This window comes from Carassius gibelio, chromosome B7 (genome assembly GCF_023724105.1).
Source record: "Carassius gibelio isolate Cgi1373 ecotype wild population from Czech Republic chromosome B7, carGib1.2-hapl.c, whole genome shotgun sequence".
Classification (NCBI taxonomy): Eukaryota; Metazoa; Chordata; class Actinopteri; order Cypriniformes; family Cyprinidae; genus Carassius; species Carassius gibelio.
The window spans coordinates 3,026,465-3,048,294 of NC_068402.1; the positions used below are offsets into that span (position 1 = coordinate 3,026,465).

Consider the following 21,830-nt stretch of genomic DNA (forward strand, 5'->3'; position numbering starts at 1 on the left):
GCCGCGAATATATCATGTTATTACTTTAAACAGTTAAGAAACATCTGAATTCAGCTATTGGTGTGTTCTAACGTGTGGATTGCGTGCAATCGCCGATATAATTTAATTATAAAAGGTCTTAAATAAGAATAAATTCGCTCGTTGTGAGCTCCGTGGAGACAGCCTGAGCTGAGCAGCCGTGATTCTTCTCTCGTCTTTCTGACTTCTCTCTGCCCAGACATCAAGTATTCATAAGCTGTATCACGCTGTCAAATTATATTTCATTTTGCCCACATAAACAGTTAAAAAACACCTGAATTCTGCTATTGTTGTGTTCTAATGGGTGGATTAGTGCAATTCGCTGTGATATTATTTTTGGAAGCGCTTAAAAAATGCTGATGACGCGCTCATTTCTCTCTCGTCTTTCTCGCTGTTCTTTGGCCAGAGACATAATTTATAAATGAGATCTGACCCGGTAATAATAACAAATGTTGGTTTAGCTTGTCAGTGTGAATGAAATGTGTAGCCTATTATTATTTGTCCGATCTCGCCCCGAAACGCGGCTGTCATGTGGACTTCAAGTGTTCAGAGAAATACATCGCGAGCTCGCGGACATTTGGCTGCCGCGAATATATCATGTTATTACTTTAAACAGTTCAGAAACATCTGAATTTAGCTCTTGGTGTGTTCTAACGTGTGGATTGCGTGCAATCGCCGTTTTAAAAGGTCTTAAATAAGAATGAATTCGCTCGTTGTGAGCTCCGTGGAGACAGCCTGAGATGAGCAGCCGTGATTCTTCTCTCGACTGCTCTCTGCCCAGAAATCAATTATTAATGAGCCCTAACCCCTGTAATAATCAGATATGTTGGTTTAGCTTGTCAGTTTGAGGGAAATTGTATTATTTACTTGGTATTTTTAACCGGTTTAAAAGTGAAACAAAACCCGACTCCTCCCTTTAATCTCGGTTATTGCAACTAGGGGCGCAATTTTTCTCAGACAATGTAAGTCTATGGGTAATGTATTTTGACATTTAAAAATTAATAAAAAAAAAACTTTAAGTCTGATCAGTCTGAAAAGATATAGCAACCAGCACCGCTCTATCCCGCAGGTGTCTGCCGAGTTTGGGGCTTGTGGCTTTAAAGCCCTAGGAGGAGTAGCGTTTAGAATTTCTGTCAGAAAAATAATAATAAGAAAAAGAGGAAAAAGAAGAAGTTGCCAAGCCAACATAATAAGTTTAAATAGCATAACAGTATGTTGGCTTGTTGCCAAGCCAACATAACTAGAATTAAAAGTTAGTGAACTAACTTTGAATTTGGCTTGGCCATGGGGCAAAAAAACCACAGTACTTGTGCGCCCAACATGCTTGAGCTGCCCCGCTACAAAAAATAAATAAATAATAATAGAAAATACACCTGTAACAGTTTTTTTCCATGGTCCCTTGCTGTTTTCTTTTCTAATAAAAAGCCTAGGCTATGATAACAGCTACGACAGGGTTTTCTAGCTGGATGCAAAATAAGTCATGCATATTTTTCTCTAATAAAAAAATTATAAACATTCATTATTTTTTTTAAAATAAACTTCAATAAGGCCCAATATAGTAATAATGCAAAAACTATAATCTCCTAAATACCATTCAATTTGATCTTATTTTAATAGTACTGACAACATATTTCTCAAGTTATCACACATTACTGAAAAATTAAAGAGAGGACACTATATTAGTTATCTATTTTCATATTGTGCATATAATAGTACTCACAGAAGGACTCATAATTTACTTGAAAAGAGGCAACTTAGGTATTCACTTGTATTTTTAACCGATTTAAAAGTGAAACTAAGGCAAAATCCTGTGCTCCGCTGATAAATAAAGTTACTTTAATATTCAAATCCGGTATCATGATCAACTTCCAATTTATATATCAAAGGTTTATGTTCACATGGCTGTTTTTGTTTCTATTCACCAAGCAATTTTCTATGGACCCTTGCTGTCTTTTGTTCTAATAAAAAGCCTAGGCTATGACAATAGCTTCGACAGAAATGGCTATTGAACATAAACTGTTGAGAAATAAAATGGAAGTTGATCATGATACTCGATTTGAATATTAAAGTGATTTCATTTACCAACTGCTTTGTCCCTGAATATAGCTTGAAGTATTTAGTATTTATCCTGTGGCGCCATCGTGTGGACAAAATAAGCAATGTGGCCTTCATTTCCCATTAAAATCTAATTTACTAAAGGCAGCAGGTAAATGCAGTCTCTTTTAAAACCCCTTACCAGTCACCCCCCATATTTGGCATGGAGACAGAAATGACATACCCAAAATAAAAATGTTTTTGATCATGATTCTTTCTGACTAGATACATAATCAACATTTGTCCACAAAGCTGACACTTCAAAGGTTACTGTTCAGGAATCAGAATCACTCAGACTGTTATGATAATAGAGATATATAAGCTCAAACATAAAAACAAAAATAAAAATATTAAAAACATATTTTTTAAATGTATTTAAAAAAAAATGTTGATGTAGGATATGAGTTTAGCAACAGTGTAGCTAAAGCCACAAGTCTACCAAAGCTTCATATGAAAATTTCATAATCTAATCTATAAAACTGTGAATTTTATGAAATCTTTTCTAAGGCTATGTCATGTGTGTTTTTAGAGAAGGCTAATCAGATTGATTTATGGCACTTGTCATCTCTGTAAAATCTCACATGCAAACATTCCTGTGCTGTCTGTCTGTCTGTGTTGGCTTTGAAAACTCCCCGTTTCATGATTATATTGTTCTCACCAAATGAGTCTTGTGAACCTCCGCCAGGTATGAAACATTATCCGCATTATTCTTTTATCATTATTTTGCTTTTATTACACCTTTATCAGCCTTTGTTGTGGTTATTTCAAGCTTTACAGTCCACTAAACTGCTATCTCACTTAGTCTCAGTATGCATTTAGCACTTATTTATCAAAAGTCTTACTATAAAAAATTATCGTGACAGAAATGAATTATGAAGAAATGCACCTGCTATTAGTAGCATTAGAGCTAACGTTAGCATCAAGCTACATCAGACAATTTATTCAATTATTAGTACATTTTTACTAAAAACTCACTTTAAACCCCGATCGAGTGTTTGTAATAACTTCCTTTAGCGATCAGGGGTGGAATTTGGTCGATTACTATTGTAAAAATATGCTATATGTAGCTTTTTTCATCGCTGCACAAGTTAGCATTTCCCATGTACAATTTCGATTTTTTTTTTTTTTTTATAAAAACGCCCCAGATCTCAAGAAAATCTCATACCAAGTTTTACTAACGTATGCTCGGGTTTCTTATTCGGATATTTCGTGTGTACAGAGGTGTTTCAGTGTTATGGTAAAATATGAACCAGGAAGTTTACAGGAAGCATGTGACACGATGTGGCGGTGTCCGGACATGACACTCTAAGACTGACATGGCGAAGGACCAATCGGAGTATGAGTGACACACAGCACGAGCTCACACCACTCCACACACACACACAGATCGCTGGAAGAGGCTGTTGATCATCAGATCGCGTAAATCAGTGGAAATGAATAGAAATGAGGATTCTGTCTGAAGAAATATGAAGTAAAAATATCCATATATCTCCGCACATATGCATCTTTGGTCTATAAATCCTTACTGACGCTGTTCAGTGAGTCTATGTGAACACAAATAAACAGCTCCTGACGTGACTGCATATGAATGAGTGGTGAATTTCTATTCAAAATGGGGCATAATACGGATTTATTATTTTGCACTCCTGACATAAATTACTAAATAACTGTCACTGCAACAACGTTTTATCAAAATATTCGTCAAGTATCGAAGCTTGAGTCTTTAAACTTTCAATTGATGCACCGTTTGTCCAGATCAAGTAGGCTAAGTATGTCTAGATAAAGTATACTCTTATAAGAGTGATGTTTAATGTGCTGTGAAAGTGAAACAATAAGAATCAGCTGCTGGTCATGCAGGCATTGTCTGCACGGAGCTCACAACGAGCGAATTCATTCTTATTTAAGACCTTTTAAAACGGCAATTGCACGCAATCCACACGTTAGAACACACCAATAGCTAAATTCAGATGTTTCTGGACTGTTTAAAGTAATAACATTATATATTTTTCACATTAAAAGACTGCAGCGAAATGGCACAAAACAATTTAAATAATATATTATACACATGAAAATGAGTGTTTATATGTGCTTGTGAGATGTTCTCTGTCAGACTGAACGTCACAGCGATTGCTCGGCGCTGCATAACATGGTAAAGCAGGGAACACTGCGACCAAAATGGTCATTCACTGATCACTGATTATTGTTGTACCTACTTATGTGTTATGCTATGATTTAATATGAGCATTTATTAAAACAGAAATGTGTATTTTAAGAATACGTTTTATAACGTGCCCCGAGCATTCAACACATCAAGTTGGCTTCAGTTGAACTGAGCAGCTGGTGACTCGCGCTGTGTTCGGTGCGAGAGAGAAACGTGTCTCGCGAACAGGGACAGCAACACTGAACCGAGCTCTTGTTCACCTGCACCTGAACGAACAAATGCAAATCACAGTTTAAATAAACAGAAAAAAGAGCCTAAAGCAAAAGAGCTCAATTCAGCCGCGCGGCTTTCTGGTGTGAAAAAAAATCGGAATTTGTAATTCAGGTGTTTCTGAGCTGTGTATGTGTGCAAAATGAAATATCAGCTCAATACAGCTTATGATTACTGGAAGGAAAAAAAGTTACGACAGCCTTTTAAATTAAAACAGTGCAGCGAATCAACACAAAACAATTAGAAGAATATATTATAGAGATCAAAATGAGTGCTTGTGTGATCTTTTTGTCTTTGTCTCTCCAGCTTATTAATAACCAGACTGACTTTATTTCTGTCAGACGTCTACAGAAGATCTTATTGAGAATGAACTAAGGTTTAGATGTTGATTTATTGTTTCATTTGAAGTAACCATGTTAGAGATCAGTGTTTGCTTTAGTTGGGCTCTTGACCCTTGATTTCTGTCTTAGTTTTTTTCTCTGGCTGTTATAACCATGTGTTTCTAAAACACATTTGTTGTAACTCAAAAGCCCAGAAGAAAGGCCATCAGGTGTTTACCTGTACCTAGGTGTAGGTTGTTATACATTATATAGGTGATGATAATACAAAATTATTGATCCGTACGGAGTCTAATCTCTGATGAAATAGATGTGTAATTAGTAGTAATGGACCTAGTAAAAATGACACTAAGAGCCAGTGGTTGTGTGATAATCAGTTAATATACAAGTGACTTTCCAAACATTTTGTACACATTGATTTTTCTTCTATGACTGTAGTTGGTCAAACACAGACATTAATAATCAGAATATGAACCTCTACAATGGTGACGAAAAAAAACATGCTGCAATGCATGCTGTGTACTATTGTAGTACAAAACTCATCCATGGCTCCCAGCATGCTCTGCAGCATTTTTTTTAATGGTCACCATTGTTGAGGTTTATATTCTGATTATTGATGTCTTTGTGTGACTGTTTGACACCGTAGAAGACCACACTGTTTGAAAAGTCATTCATATTAACTTATTATCACAGAACCACTTTTTCTTAGAATCACTTTTATGATAATCAATCAAATTACACAACACTTATTTCATCAGAGATTACACACTGTATGGATCAATAATTGATGATTATCATCACCATTATAAAGTATAACAACCTACACCTAGATACAGGTTAACACCTGATGGCACTTTTTCTGCGCTTTTGAGTTACAACAAATGTGTTTTAGAAACACACGATTATAACAGCCAGAAAAAAAGACTAAAACAAAAGTCAAGGGTCAAGAGCCCAACTAAAGCAAACACTGATCTCTAACATGGTTACTTCAAATGAAACAATAAATCAACATCTAAACCTTAGTTCATTCTCAATACGATCTTCTGTAAGAGTTATAAAACAAACAAGATTCTGTTATTTAAAGTTTATGTGATTGGTTTTCATCTAAGTTATGAAAAAAATATAAATCGTGGAAGTCGTGGCCTTTGGGAAGTCATGGCCTAATGGTTAGAGGGTTGGGCTCCCAATCGAAGGGTTGTGAGTTCGAGTCTCGGGCCGGACGGGATTGTGGGTGGGGGTAGTGCATGAACAGTTCTCTCTCCACCTTCAATACCATGACTTGGGTGCCCTATAGCAAGGCATCGAACCCCCAACTGCTCCCCGGGCGCCGCAGCATAAATGGCTGCCCACTGCTCTGGGTGTGTGCTCACAGTGTGTGTGTGTGTGTTCACTGCTCTGTGTGTGTGCATTTCGGATGGGTTAAATGCAGAGCACAAATTCTGAGTGTGGGTCACCATACTTGGCTGAATGTCACTTCACTTCAAATGGGAATTTGTCATGTAATAAAATTACATAAATCTTAAATTTGGGGTGAAATATTTCTGTAAGTGTAGCCCAATCCCGCTTCTAGAAGGTTCCCCGATAAAACATTGCTTCCCGGGTTTAAAATATAAGTTTTTTAGCAGGGTTGCCTTGGTAAAATTCGCATTTTAGGGGCTAAATATCACGTTATTTGTATTGGGGTCAGAGTATGTGAGCAGAGTGGGAGCGGAGCGTGGAGTGGAGCGGTGTGATTTTGACAGGAGCGAGGAGCGGATTTTTAAAAAGTCGGAGCGTTGTGGTTTTCACTCGCTCCATGAGCGCTCCACCATCGCTCCATCACGAGTACAATTCATGCCAACGGCCCGTAATATAACTGCATATTTAGCAAGTATTCACATTAAACATATTTAACTATAGCTTGATACAGATAGATCTCTCAAATCAGAAGGTTACAATGACGACAATAGCCGAGCGGGAAGTTATAGGCTAGTTGTCAAGGAGTTTGTCTGTTCCTTTTACTGAATATTTTCGGGTCGAAGCATGATTTAAACAGTTACAGCAAATTCACACGCAATTGCTTTCGCAATAATGCATTCAAACAAATGTAATCTTACAGTGTTACTTCATCTGTATCTGATTTTGAATGAGCAGAAATCTGTAAGAAATGCATTGATCTGTAGATAAAATAAAAATTTACTGTTTTTTCATCACAAACAAAATTTGCACAGCAGAATACAGTAATTATATTAATGCTGACATCCAAGCTATTAGTTTGGCATGTGGTAGGAAAAAAAAGTTTGCACACAATAGCCTAAGCCACTTTGAAACTCTCCTGTTATTTTATTTTTATTTTTAATATAGGCTATGTTATGAACATAAGATTTCAAACATACTGAAATACTTTAGCCACGGAGCGAGGGTGGAGCGGTGTTTCTGGTATCACTGAGCGTGGAGTGGAGCGGGAGCGGGAAATTGTGAACCCGGAGTGGAGCTGGAGCGGAGTGATTATTAAATGCTCTGAGCGCGGAGGGGAAATTGTTGCCGCTCCACTCCGCTCACATACTCTGATTGGGGTCGCTGTGACCTGCGGACATGAAAAACAACCACCACAGACTTGGCAACACTGGTAGGCATTTACTACACCGAGCCGTAATTCACTGACAATCTACACAAAATCGATGTTAAAATTTGCAGGCGATTCTTTGTCGATTTTGAAAGCGATTTTGAGTTAGTTGTCGGTAGACTAAAACGAGAAATACAACTGCTAAATCGCTGATCCTGGATCAGTAGTGACGCGACGGCGCTACTTCATCTTGCTCGTGTTTACGATGGATAGCAACCAAGCATCTTTATGATGCATTACCGTCCCATTCTGCCCCGGATGGTAACACACCTTGGCCAGTCACGCAAAAAATTATTTGATGAAATGATGGCATAGGATGAGGTCGGAGAACAGTTAATCCCGAGGAGTGAGTCGCCGTGGCCTTACCTCGACAAGTACATGACACTGACCGAGATAACAGAGAGAAAACATGGTTTCAGATCCTGCTTGTAAAAATTATCAGGGTCCCCCTTACGAAAGGAAAATATATTTTTCCAATTTATTTCTTAAAATATATTGTGATGTATTATAATATATTATTTTCCTTTTTATTTCTGATATTTTATATATTTGAATATGTAAGTTCCAGACACTCGGCCCAAGGAAGGTATCTGGTGCTGGATGAAGGTTTCCTGCGTGTTCTGTCTTTCAGCGCGTAGAGTTATTCATTTTAGGTTAAACTCAAATCTGACTCCATTTTATTATTTAATCTGACTCCATTTTCTTATGATCTCAAATTGGTTGTATGCCTTTTTAATTAATATTCTTCTGACATTTGATTATTCTAGTTAACTCTATTTTTATATTAACTCATTCATTCGGGTGCTCATGTTGCTAACAAGGATACAACGTAATCTACTAGTCAATAATTACAGAGTAAGACAGAATAGAATCAAAATGTAACAATTTATTAACAGTCAGGTAGATATGTATTTTGCCAATTACATATCCAATTGAAACACATCAAATCATATCAATACAAAACATCAAATTCTCAAAGATGAATCTAAAAGTAAAATATGCATACCTGACCTTAGAAAATACATAGTATGAAGTGAAGAGACACACAACACACTACGGGCTTTCTGGCTACAGAAATCGCCCTGATCAACTTGCTGCAATCGTTTAAATACCTCAGACCAAGACAAACATCCCTCGAGATGAAGACAGAAACTAACAATTGGAATTTGCATTAACTCAGGTCCCAAGGAAAGGACACTCCCATCACAGTAATCAAGATATCTCTTGACTCTTCAGATCTGTATTATCTTCTAATCTACTTTTATGAGATTGAGACCATTGTACCAGTTGCACTGAGACATTTCCAATGATACTATACAGAGTGTTAGATCACTTGCATTGATATTTTCATGTAATCATTTTGAGCAGACTGAGTAGAAGGAAGAATGGGTGAAGGGATTTATAATGAAACAAATGGCCAGAAGGGAAGGAGGTCTTGTTTGTCTGAGGTTTGTATTGTCTGTTTCTCAGGAGATCAAAGTATCTCAGGTTCTTTTGTCCTTACAAATACATTTAATAATATATTGATGACACATATATTATATAATATATTGCAAAATATACAAATGATTGCCGCTTTCAATATATTGCAATATATTGGAAAAAATAAATATAAGAATATATGCATAATATATTACATGATATTTTCCAATATTCTGCAATTTTTATTTTTCATAAGGGCCAGCCTGGCCATTTTTTTTTTTTTTTTGTACTGTTTGGAGGTCTTGCATTTTGTTCTGCAAAGTCCTACAGTATATTAAGCATGCCCATGCAACATGTGCATACACTTACTTGTGCACACATTGTTAATTACATGTATTTTGATTGTTTTTGTTACCAAATTGAAAAGGAACACAAAAAACTATTAAACTAAACAATTACACCTGCCTATCTGTTTGACTGACAGTTTTAAGCACTGAGATAGCATTGACTTGTATAAAAACGTGTTCAACATAAAAATGTAATTTTAAAAGTAGCAAGCTACTGTTGATGTAGCTTAGCTTGCTGAATTTCCCAGGGGGGTAGCTTCAGTGTAGTGAAGCTTCATTTACTGTAGAGTAACTGGTAGCTTAGCTCACTACATTTTCCAAGTAGCTTGCCCAACACTGCAGGAGCGTCTTTACTGATGAGAGGTGCATGAAAATCGCATTCGATTTTTTGCACAGCCCTATCTAGTTCATAATGAAATGGCATGTGTTCAGTGCTGTCAGCATCGCAGGTTAACTTTATACCAATAACTTTTTAAAAAGAGTTACATAAACACAAAATAAAACCAGGAAAACAACAATTAAGCAATTAAATTTTTTTAAATTGCATGATAAAAATTCAAAAATATTTTCTGATAAAAAATCTTACTAAACAAGTCTCTAGTTTTGTATTCAGTTAACATTAACATTATCTTTCAACATTTTTAAAGGGTAAGTAAAACAAATTCAATCCATTTTGTATTGTTATATTGTTGGTAACATTTGTAAAAGAATAATGTTTATTCTTTCTCCAAGATACCGTTTATTTGCAAAACTGATACAAAACAGCATGTTTTCATTTAGATTCTGCATTGTGTCATTGCTGCTTACAAATAAAAGGGGACATATAGGTCCACATAACTCAGAGAGTAAATATTGTTCATTTACAGATATAAGAGACATTACAATAAAGCAGGTTGAAAATCATAAAATTTACCCTTATAGGCAAAATAAGGATAATTTTTATTTTGTGTGTCAAATGTTTTATGTGTTCATGTACAGTTGTCTTTGTCTTTAGTCTTTGCGAGCTTTGGCGCCATCTGAAGTCTTCACAAGTAAGTTTGGATTCAGTCTGGAGCTGGTGTAATCTCTAGAATCATTGGGATTGACATCCTGAGATAGAAACAGGAAATAAAAAGAAAAGAAAGTTTAGCATAGCTGCTGCTGTTCATATTATTTCAGACAAAATATTATTTAATCACATATAACTGGAGTGCATGGTTATTAGATGTGTTGTGTGAATACTAAACTATGTATTTTAATCTAATTTAAACTAAAAAAGTGTGTCCAAGCCCCAAATATTATTAGGAAGGCTATTTCAAAGTAAAATACCAATAGGTTTTGCTTCCTTTAGTGGACTTTGATAAATTCTTGGTATTAGAATTTAGTGACCTCACTACAGGCCATGCACCATAGATGCTGCTGCATCAATTTGAGCTTATTTTGCTATATATATATGATTTAATCACAAGTAGGTTTAATAAATGCACATCCACTTCCAATTCACCAATCAATAAACAAAAATCGACACACTGCCACTAATGCTCTCAAAAATCAGTTTATTGATGAAGTGTTTCACGTGATCCCTGTAAATGTAATATTTGTGGAACAGGCATCTCTTTAGAATGGAATACACATTTCAGTAGGTGGAACATCATTTTTGTAATTTATACTACTGTTAAAAGTTTGGGGTCAGTACGATTTCTTTTTACGTCTTGGAGAAAAGTCTCTTCTGCTCACCAAGGCTGCCTTTATTTGATCAAAAGCAAGTAAAAAACTGTAATATTGTGAAATATTACAATTTAACACAACAGTTTTCTACGTGAATATATTGTGAATGTAATTTATTTCTGTGATCTAAGCTAATTTTTATTACTCCAGTCTTCAGTGTCACATGATCCTTCAGAAATCATTCTGATTTGCTGCTCAATAAACATTTTCAATTATTATCACTGTCTTATCAATTATCAAAAGTTAAAACAGACATTTCTGTTTCAAACACAGTATTGTTTTAAAACTTTATCCATCAAAGAATCCTGAAAAAGTGAAGGAAGACAGCGGTTTTCAACACTGATAATAGTCAGAAATGTTTCTTCAGAAGCAAATCAGAATATAATAATGATTTCTGAAGATCACGTGACACTGAAGACTGGAGTAATGATGCTGAAAATACAGCTTTACCATCACAGGAATAAATTACTTCTCTAAATATATTCAAATAGAAAACTATTATTTTAAATTGTAGTGAATTGTATTAATTTCATAAATTAAACTGAGGTTGCATAAAATACTTTCAAAAACATAAAAAAAAAAAAACATACCTTCCCAAACTTATGAAACAGTTGTGTATGTTCAAGATTGTACTTACTGGTCCTGCAGTTAGTTTATAGCATCTTGGAGATGTTGTCTGACAGCAGCAGTGGGCCGTCAGGGTGAGCAGGCCTCTGCTGGCCCTATAAAAAACAAAATTGTGTGAAAAATGCTTTTACAGACTATTTAGTTATTTACATTTGTGTAATGTTCACAAATTGCTTGCGATTAGTTTAATTGAGGTTGACCAGGAATATCCTACATTAAAAAGTATATGGCCAGCACTACAGATTGTGCTACCCTTTTGATGAAAGAAGTCACATCTGATTTGTTACAAGCATTAGTGACAGAATCATCAGCCAATCAAATTTTGATATTCAATGACAGCACACCCTCTGGGTCTAGAGACGTGCCCAGTGCTACCCCCAGCGTTTAAGTCAGGGATTTCCAAAGTACGAAAGTGAAATTCAATGAAAAGAAAATACAGCCTATAGATCTGGTTGCCAATCTACTAAAATGCTTTTTTAAGGAGCTCTTTTGCAGAAAAAAGAGAATAACTGAGAAATGAAGACCTACAACTGAGAAAGGAAGACCTACACCTAAATTGAAGGCCAGCAACATTTTTATGCACCATTTCAAAGATTGCAACTACGAGTGCTATGAGTGGCTAACAGTTAACACCAAGCACAAGTTATTTTGTTGGCCGTGATTACTTTTTAATCTGAGTCAAGGGACATGAAATGAGTTCTTTATTATTTGATGAGTATTGTATCATGCACATTGTTATAACAGAGGTCGACCGATTCATTGGTTTTGCTGGTTAATCGGCACCGATAGTTGATTTTTAGAACTATCAGTTATCGCCAAAATCCATGGAGATATTTTTCCGTGTTGTGTTTGTTTTGCCTTGTGACACTGTGCGCTGCACAGAGTGGGAAACTTCAAATGCGAATTTAAATGCAGCCGTTCACATAGTTTTCTATTAAATAACATTATATTAATCTCAAATCATTGTAAATTTACATAATGACTTCACCCAAGGCTATAAATTATGTATTGTGCATTTTACAGCAAAACGTTGGTCTTTCTGTGGCTCTAATACAGTCTGTATGCCTCATATAGAAAGTTGTTATACAGATTGCGCGTTTTCTTTCCGTTTGCTCTTTTTTTTTTAACACTGAACTTTAAACACATATGCCACATTGTTCATTCCTGAAGCAAACTTATGTCCGTTTGGTGATTAAATAAACAGTTTTAGACCGCTGCTTGAATTGAATATGACGCATCCGGTGTCTGTGATAACTGTGACTTCTCAAAGACACTGTGCATGATTAGATAATCATGCAGTGTTTTAAAATAGCAGCAAATAAAATATGATGCGTCCGGTGTGTAGGGTTTGGTATCGTTTGAATTTTATCGATTCCAATTCCGATTCTGCTTATCGATTCCTAGTTTCGATTCCAATAAGATAAAAAATCCAGTATATAAAAATTAAGTCAAACATTTAGATGTCAAACATGTTTCTGTCTTTTTACAAAGCATTCTGTTGCAGCTGAATAACATGAGCAAAAATCAGCAGCTTACAAAACACTGCAAGAAGAATTTTGCCTGTGCTTAAAAAAAAAAAACATACCATAGCAAAAACAATTAATTAATAAAAATATTAAAGTGTTAAAGACAAGTAACCAGTCAATAGTAAGATATGAACAAACAAATCAATTAGCAATATCATAAATACAACAAAACAAAATTTCAGGTACAGAAACTGTAATTAAAAGTTTAAAAACACTGCATAGTTTTCTTTTTATAAATAAAATAAAGATTAATCAATTAAAGTTATTAAATATATTCAGTCGAGATCAGTGAATGATTTTCTTTTGTTCTTTGATTAACATTAATGACAGACAGCACGTTTATTAGGCCGTTGTCTCTTTAAACAAAAATACTGTATGTGTGTGTTTTCTTTCTCATCTGTTCAACTGTTTACATTCATGTAAGACAAAAAAGTTTGTGTTTATGATGACATACTGATGTATTTTTCTGTACATTGGTCGACAAATATGAAAGAAGTCAGTTTCGGCTACGAATAACCTTTTCTACAGTGGAAATACATGGAATGTAGTGATGGGAAGTTCGATTCTTTTCCACGAACCGGTTCTTTCGGACGGTTCGATTCAATAAACCGGTTGAAAAAAAGTCTTGAAGATATAAAGTAAATAAATTAGGTGTCATCAGCGCAGAAACCATGATCCACTTACTAAACATAATCCATTGCGATGTATTTTTTATTAAATGAACTTACGTTTCGCCAGATTGCCCTTCATCCAAGCCCTCGAAATACCCGCGCTCATAACATTACTAGTACAGAATCAGAATCAATCACCAAAAGAATCCCTTCGGTTCAGACATGCTGTGAGTCAGTTGGCTTCACGCTGAATCGCGCATGCGCAGTATCATCAGTTCATCGGTTCTCAATTCGGACGCGTCCGACAGAAATGATTCTCGGTTGAGTGTACTGATGATCCGAAAACCGATGCAACCGGTTCTTGACTCGAGAACGAGAATCGCTCTAACCGGCATGTGCTGCAGTTCAGTGTCATCAGCTGCTCTACTCGTGTTCATGTTCTGTTTACTACAAACTCAATTTGTGAATGTGTCATCATTAACTATAAATACAGTACAGATATCTCATAAATCATCCCTTATTCCTATTAAACATAAGAGTCTTTAGAGTCTTAATTATTGTCCAACTTCCCTGAAAACCCATTTGGCCTATACATTATATACAATATACAGATTGGAAACATTAATCTAAAAAAATAATAATAAAAAAAATCAAAATAAAATATAGTTATTTTATCACACTTTCCGATGTTTAACAAAATACTTACAAAATAACACGCATGCGCAATATCATCAGTTCATCGGTTCTCAATTCGGACGCGTCTGACAGAAACGATTCTCGGTTGAGTGTACTGATGATCCGAAAACCGAAGCAACCGGTTCTTGACTCGAGAACGAGAGCTGCTCCAGCAGTGGGCGTGTTTGTTCATCTGGCTCGGCTCGGTGTTCATCTTCAGTTCGGTCTTCACAGCATTTCATTCAGTGTACTGTTTGAGTAAATGGATTACCCCGGGATATTGGTTTATTCTGACTAAGAGGGAGTGTCAGTCACGTTAAAAAAGTTAAGAGTTTAAGTAATTTGTGGATTTATGCTTATTGGAGACGTGAACCGTTTCAAACGATTCAGTTCGATTTGGTGAACTGGTTCAACCAGTTCACTTAGAAGAACCGGTTAAATTGAACGATTCGTTCACGAATCGGCCATCACTAATGGAATGGTTCGAAAACGGACACAAACCCGGGAACCCACAGCGCGACCGCAGACTAGATTCCTGCACGGGTTCGGGTACCCGCGGGCTGAAACGGGTGAAAAATATCCAACTGTGTCGGATACGGGTGCGGGTCGGGTCGGACACAGGGAAACAGGGGTCTAAACACGGATTCAAAACAGTCAAAAAATAGGCCTACGTTCAACTTTTTTTTTTTTTATCACCAAGGCGCGAACGGCTTCATGAGTCATAGTTAACAGACACTAAGATAAGTTAAGATCAGCCAGCTGTTTTTTTTTTTTCTGTTGTTTTTGTTTTCCGTTCATATATATATAGCTATATACAGAATCTGAATTAAAATGTGTTTGATTTAAGCCTATTTAAAAATTTGTGTCATAAAATTATATTGCGCATAACGCGATCGTTATAAAAGAGTTTAAACAACAATACACTTCCACTTGCATGTATTTGACAATCGGAATATCAGATATTACATTCCATAGCTAACACATTTGTGAATATGGGCCTAATCTAGGCTATCCAGGGTTGTTGTTTTTTTTTACTTTGTGCAGCTCATTTACATATGTGCTCTGGCACAGATCCGCCTCTCGCGATGCTCAGCTGTGAAGGATTAATAAATGGGTGCGTTCGACTTGAAGCACAACCTCAGACGGTGGTATGATTCGCTCTATTGTTGTTCTGTTTTCTTTCAGGATCAAAAATACAACAAATTAAAGCGTTTATCTGTATTTCCGACTGATGAGAACTATGCATATACATTCATAAATCAGTCAATTTTGTATTTTATTATGAGATATTTTATTCTAATGTGATCAGTGACTGATGGACCAAAGAGCACGTATTTCAACATTTGCAGTAAAAAAGTGAAATATAAATTCTCAGAAAATGCATTTAATACCAGTATATTGAAACGTCTGTTTATTTAGCCTACTCCATTAATAAAGGAGTCCAGACATTGGACATATGTATATATATGTATGTATATATGTGTATATATATATGTGTGTATATATATATGTGTGTGTGTATATATATATATATATATATATATATATATATATATATATATTTACATATATACATATATAATATTATATATATATATATATATATATATATATATATATATATATATATATATATATATATATATATATATCTGTATATATATATATATATATATATATATATATATATATATATACGCACACACAACTGGAAACCACAAAGTTTGTAAAACATTTACAACTGATGAGTAGTTTACACTTTAGATTGGGGGGTGCAGAAAGCTTTGTAAATTATTTATAATGTTTATTGAGATAATAGTACAATGTTGACATTTCAATGATTTATAAGTGATTCATAATATATACACTAGTAACTATTAACCATTAAGGATCTGTTTGATTTTTTTCATTATGTTATTTTTTTAAAGATTGCTTATGAAAGATGTGTAAATCATAGCATATTACTTAATCATTAGTGAATGTATATTCATGTCACTTGTAAATTATTTATAACTTAATCTACAGAACATAGATAAAAATATTAACATCATTTATTTCTATGAACACATAGTCATGTTTTGTAAATAATTAGTTAATCATAATCTAATTACTTGTAAATGACTTTTAAAATTAATTTACAAAAAGTACACAAATTATTAGTATATCACTTATTAAGCGCTTATGAATGTTTTGTAAATGATTAGTTCATCATTAACTAATCACTTAAAAGTGACTTACAACTGAACTTTATTATAAAGTGTTACCAAAAAGTCACCCACACCTTGGAAGACCTGAGGGAAAGTAAATTAACAGCAAATTTTCATTTTGGGGTGAACTATCCCTTTAACCCACACTAATCTAGCCTACTGCTGAAGTTGTTGATCAGCCGTCATTGTTGTTGAGAGACTGTGTGGGGCATAATAAGTGCATTACACATACGGCTGCGTTAGCTGTAACAGAGATTTGTAAGCTGTGTACAGGTATCTAACAGTTGTTTACTGAAGGCCCTGACTGAACAGTACTCACTGTCTGACAGCAGGTTCACTCAGACTCTGATCGTCATCACTGAAGAATCCAGGAACAAAACAAGCCATCTGACACAGAGACAACAATATCTACTCTGCAGTTCCAGGTTCATTAGAAGGAAACAAGCTAGAGTAGAGGTGAAATGGAGATAAAAGACAGAATAATATATAACAATTATAATAACATATGTAATATACATATTCTACTACTAATAGTATAATCTTAAAATAACACAATCTATATTTTTAGTTTTAGGTTGAGTGTGACTTACGTTATGATGTCAGGGACTTCTTAAAATTGGTGAAATATATTCAGAAAAAAGGCATATTAATGTATTTCATGAGCTTCTTCAGGTCACCTGTATTTCTAAGTCAGTATCTCCCTTCAAAAATGTTGAAATCTTGGAGCTTCACTTCTGTTCTGTAGAGTTGTCCTCCTGAAATCACAGAACAATTTGTATTAATATCTGTTTATCATGAAATATCAAAACTCATGTGAACTTGATTTCAGCCGATTACATTCTCACTGTAAGTGACGTCATCGATTCAGTAAATCAGCCTTTTCCAATAACATACTGACAAATCACCAGCAAAACATTCACAGAGCCATCAAAATATCTCATACACACAGCTAGCCTACCTGAAAACTGCTAAAATGCTAACGGACTTTTCCGAAGATGCTAAACCGTTAATTGAAACATGTCAATAACAAGCAAGAAACGTGTCAGGAACATTTGTATGTAATATTTGTGTGATTTTAGCGACTAAACTTACATAAAACAGTGTAAACTGCAGCGAGAGACGGAGATTACTGTTTGCCTGTAACGGTTTTTGTGTTGACGCCCCGTTTCCATGGCAACTCTGCTCCCCGCTCGCGCAGGACTCAACGCACACACAGCATTTACACAAACAAACATCTAGAGTTAAAGCGTTACATTTATAATGTACAGTCTCATTCAATAATTAATTTAAAAATCATTTTGTAGTTCAGAAGCAACAGCAACAATAGCTCACCATATTATTTCACCGGATTATTTCTGGAAGCCTGTAAAAGAGTGAAAAACATGGTGAAAAAGCAGTCAGGACTTCTCTTTAATAATCCGCTTTTACATTTTCCCTCCGATAAACTTCTGAAAACGCATTAAGGCGTTAACATTAATTTAAAAAAAAATCGCTAGTTAACGGTAACAGTATTTGAAAATTAGCCAGTATCTTCAGCTGCCCATAGACTGTATAAAACACACCGTGTGCCTTACTAGTACCTTTTCAGTGTCACAGAATTAACAAAGTAGTATTTTTTGTCTAATTGAGCTGAAGTGAAATCGTAAAGTTACCTGAGAGCCACAGATGTCGCTGGGATTATCCTCTTCTCTCTTTTTGGGTGGCTGAAAGAGATGAATAACTGGGCATGCGCACACAGATAAGCGCGGCATCGGCCCGCGGTCCTGAACCAACTCAGGGCCGACGATTGATGAGCTGGAGAACAGAGCACTGACCAAATTATATCGGCCTCCGCCAGGCCAATGTTTTATATATGTTTTAGGTATAGAGGCCGACGTTTTGATATTGGGCCGACGTCGGCCAGACGTACATGTGCTGTCTGGGATGTCTCTTCGTTGAGTATTCATGGAGTTACAGTTCATTTTAATGACATGTTTGCAAATGAAGATCACCGCAGACCAAGGCTGCAGACAGCACACCTTGTTTGTTATCATTAATTTATAAGTGCCCAAAGTTTTGTTGTTATTATGTTTGTATCCAAAAAAAGTAGACCCTTTACAGAGACACGTTAAAATTCACATGTATTTGACCCTCTTGGCCTTCCATACACATTAGACGTGAAAAAAGGACCCAAGATAAATACGTGTTGTCTACGAGTGAAATATACTTATTTAACGTGTTGTTGACGTGTTAAAATTCACGTGTATTTGACCCTTTTGGCCTTCCATACACATTAAATATAATGAAGGGAGACGTGGAAAAAGGACATTGTGTTGTTTTGATATGGATTACTTTATCACAGAATATTTGTTCGGCAGCACTTGTTTAGTTTAAATTAGACATGTCAAGCTTTCTATAGATATCTCTCTCATGTCTCTTCGTTGAGTATTCATGGAGTTACACTTCATTTTAATGACGTGTTTGTACATGACGATCAGCGCACACAAAGGCTGCAGACAGCACACCTTGTTTGTTATCTTTATTTTATAAGTGCACAAAGTTTTGTTGTTATTATGTTTGTATCCAAAAAAAAGTAGACCCTTTACAGATTCGATTGATGTATTGCTCTTATCTGTACGATTAAAAATGAAAGTGTGATTTAAGTATTTTTCGGGGTTATCAGGAGAAAATGACTCAAAACGCATATATGCGTTAATGGACTCCAGAGTTAAAAGGCTGTCGTGAATTTTTTTCCTTCCTGTAGGCTATTCATAATAAGCTGTATCACACTGTCAAATTATATTTCATTTTGCACACATAAACAGCTCAAAAACACCTGTATTCTGCTCTTGTTGTGTTCTAAAGGGTGGATTAGTGCATTCACTGTGACATTATTTTTAGAAGCTCTTAAAAAATGCTGATGAAGCGCTCATTTCTCTCTCGTCTTTCTCTCTGTTCTTTGGTCAGAGACATATAATTTATTAATGAGATCTGACCCGGTAATAATAACATATGTTGGTTTAGCTTGTCAGTGTGAATGAAATGTGTATTTATTTATCCGATCTCGCCCAGAAACGCAGCTGTCAAGTGACTTTTTTTCTCCTTCGCGATGTCAAATATTGCATTTTGCACACATACACGGCTCAAAAACCCTGTATTTTGCTCTTGTTGTGTTCTAATGGGTGGATTGTGTGCATTTGGAGTCATATTGTATTTTAAGAAGCTCTTAAATATATATATATATATATATATATATATATAAATGACTTTACCATGCTGTGCAGCGCTGATCAATCTATGTGACGTTCAGCCTGACAGAGAAAATCTCACAAGCACATATAAACACTCATTTTCATGTGTATAATATATTCTTCTAATTGTTTTGTGCCGTTTCGCTGCAGTGTTTTAATGTGAAAGGCTGTAATCTCTATGTTGACTTCAAGTGTTCAGAGAAATACATCGCGAGCTCGCGGACATTTGGCTGCCGCGAATATATCATGTTATTACTTTAAACAGTTCAGAAACATCTGAATTTAGCTCTTGGTGTGTTCTAACGGGTAGATTGCATGCAATCGCCGATATAATTTAATTTGAAAAGGTCTTAAATAAGAATAAATTTGCTCGTTGTGAGCTCCGTGTAGACAATGCCTGCATAACCAGTTGTGATTCTTCTCTCGTCTTTCTGACTGCTCTCTGCCCAGAAATCAATTATTAATGAGCCCTAACCCCTGTACTAATCAGATATGTTGGTTTAGCTTGTCAGTTTGAAGGAAATTGTATTATTTACTTGTATTTTTAACCGATTTAAAAGTGAAAGTAAACAGGGTATTGCAACAGGGGGGCGCAATTTTTCTCAGACAATGTAAGTCTATGGGTAATATATTTGTACATAAAAAAATTAATTAAAAAAAAACTTTAAGTCTGATCAGTCTGAAAAGATATAGCACACACCACCGCTCTATCCCGCAGGTTTCTGCCGAGTTTGGGGCTTGTGGTTTTAAAGCCCTAGGAGGAGTAGCGTTTGGAATTTTTCTCAGAAGAATAATTCTCAGAAGAAAAATAAGTTTAAATAGCATAACAGTAAGTTGGCTTGGCAACAAGTAATAATAATAACATCTGTTTTTCTTAAAGCAAACACAGAACTTGTCTTAGTCAATCAGGCGATGAAATGGAGAGACGCTCAGAGTTACTGCAGAAAGAATCACATTGATCTGGTCAGTGTGAGGAACCAGAGCGAGAATCAACAGGTTCAGCAGATCATTAGTGATAATCATTTATCAGGATCACGGATCTGGATCGGTCTGTTCAGAGGCTCATGGCAGTGGTCAGATCAGAGTGCTGGTGAAAACTGTACAGCTGTTGAACTGAATGCTCAGGGACAATGGCATGACGTCTCTTGCACCAATCGATATCCTTTTGTGTGTTATGAAGGTGAGTAGATTTTCACTAAACACACACACTCCATCACCTCCAGATCTCTTAAAGTTCATTCTACATGTCTGACATGACAAATTCATCCCCAGTGTTTGTTCTGCATGTTGTTTTTGATCAGTCACTCTCTAGTTTCTGCTTGTGCTTGGTTTATCTGCAGATCCTGAGCTGATTGTGATCAGAGAGAATGTGACGTGGTCTGAAGCTCTGAGATACTGCAGACAGAATCATGTGGATCTGGTCTCGGTTCATTCAGAAGAGATGCAGCGTCGTGTGATGAACGTGGTTAAACGTGCGTCTACTGCGGAGGTGTGGTTGGGTTTACGTTACTCTCACATTTTGGGCATCTGGTACTGGGTGAGTGGAGATACGGTGTGCTATCAGAACTGGGCTCCAGGGAACGGCACATCAGAGGAGGACTGTGAACACACAGTGAGATCTGGAGCAGTTCAGTCTGGAGGAGATCACCGCTGGATCAGCCTTCCTGAGACTCACAAACTCAACTTCATCTGCACAACTTATGAAGAGTAAAGAACATGTGAATGCCTGAATGTTTATTTCTATTATTTTCCTGTTTCCAGTTGTTAAGGTTAAATACATGGTTTTTTTTTTGGTTTTTTTTTTACAGATTATGTTAGATGAATAGTTCATTCAATCTTTCATTAACATATTATTGTGCTGTGAAGTGTAGATGGACTGTATTTCTCCAGGTGGATAAATCAGTGTGATTCCTGTAGGTGGTATTTGGTTAAGGGCTTAGAGTTAGAACTGCTGTTTTTAATGTTTCAAAATGTACTTTTGTGTTATTCAGT

General features: G+C 35.7%; 1 protein-coding gene across 2 annotated transcripts in view; it reads left to right on the forward strand.

The window, feature by feature from the left end:
• The window catches only part of LOC127961742 (C-type mannose receptor 2-like), a 41,761-nt gene extending 20,188 nt beyond the window's left edge, over nucleotides 1–21,573 (forward strand). Inside the window, exons 3-4 of one of the 2 annotated variants that reach the window (XM_052560984.1) lie at nucleotides 20,728–21,018; nucleotides 21,179–21,573. In XM_052560984.1, coding sequence (XP_052416944.1) covers nucleotides 20,728–21,018; nucleotides 21,179–21,549 — 662 coding nt within the window. In that variant the 3' untranslated portion in view covers nucleotides 21,550–21,573. Of the gene's footprint in view, nucleotides 1–17,855; nucleotides 17,876–20,727; nucleotides 21,019–21,178 lie in introns of both variants that reach the window. The other variant, XM_052560985.1, reaches the window with a different exon arrangement.
• Nucleotides 21,574–21,830: the final 257 nt, after the last annotated feature.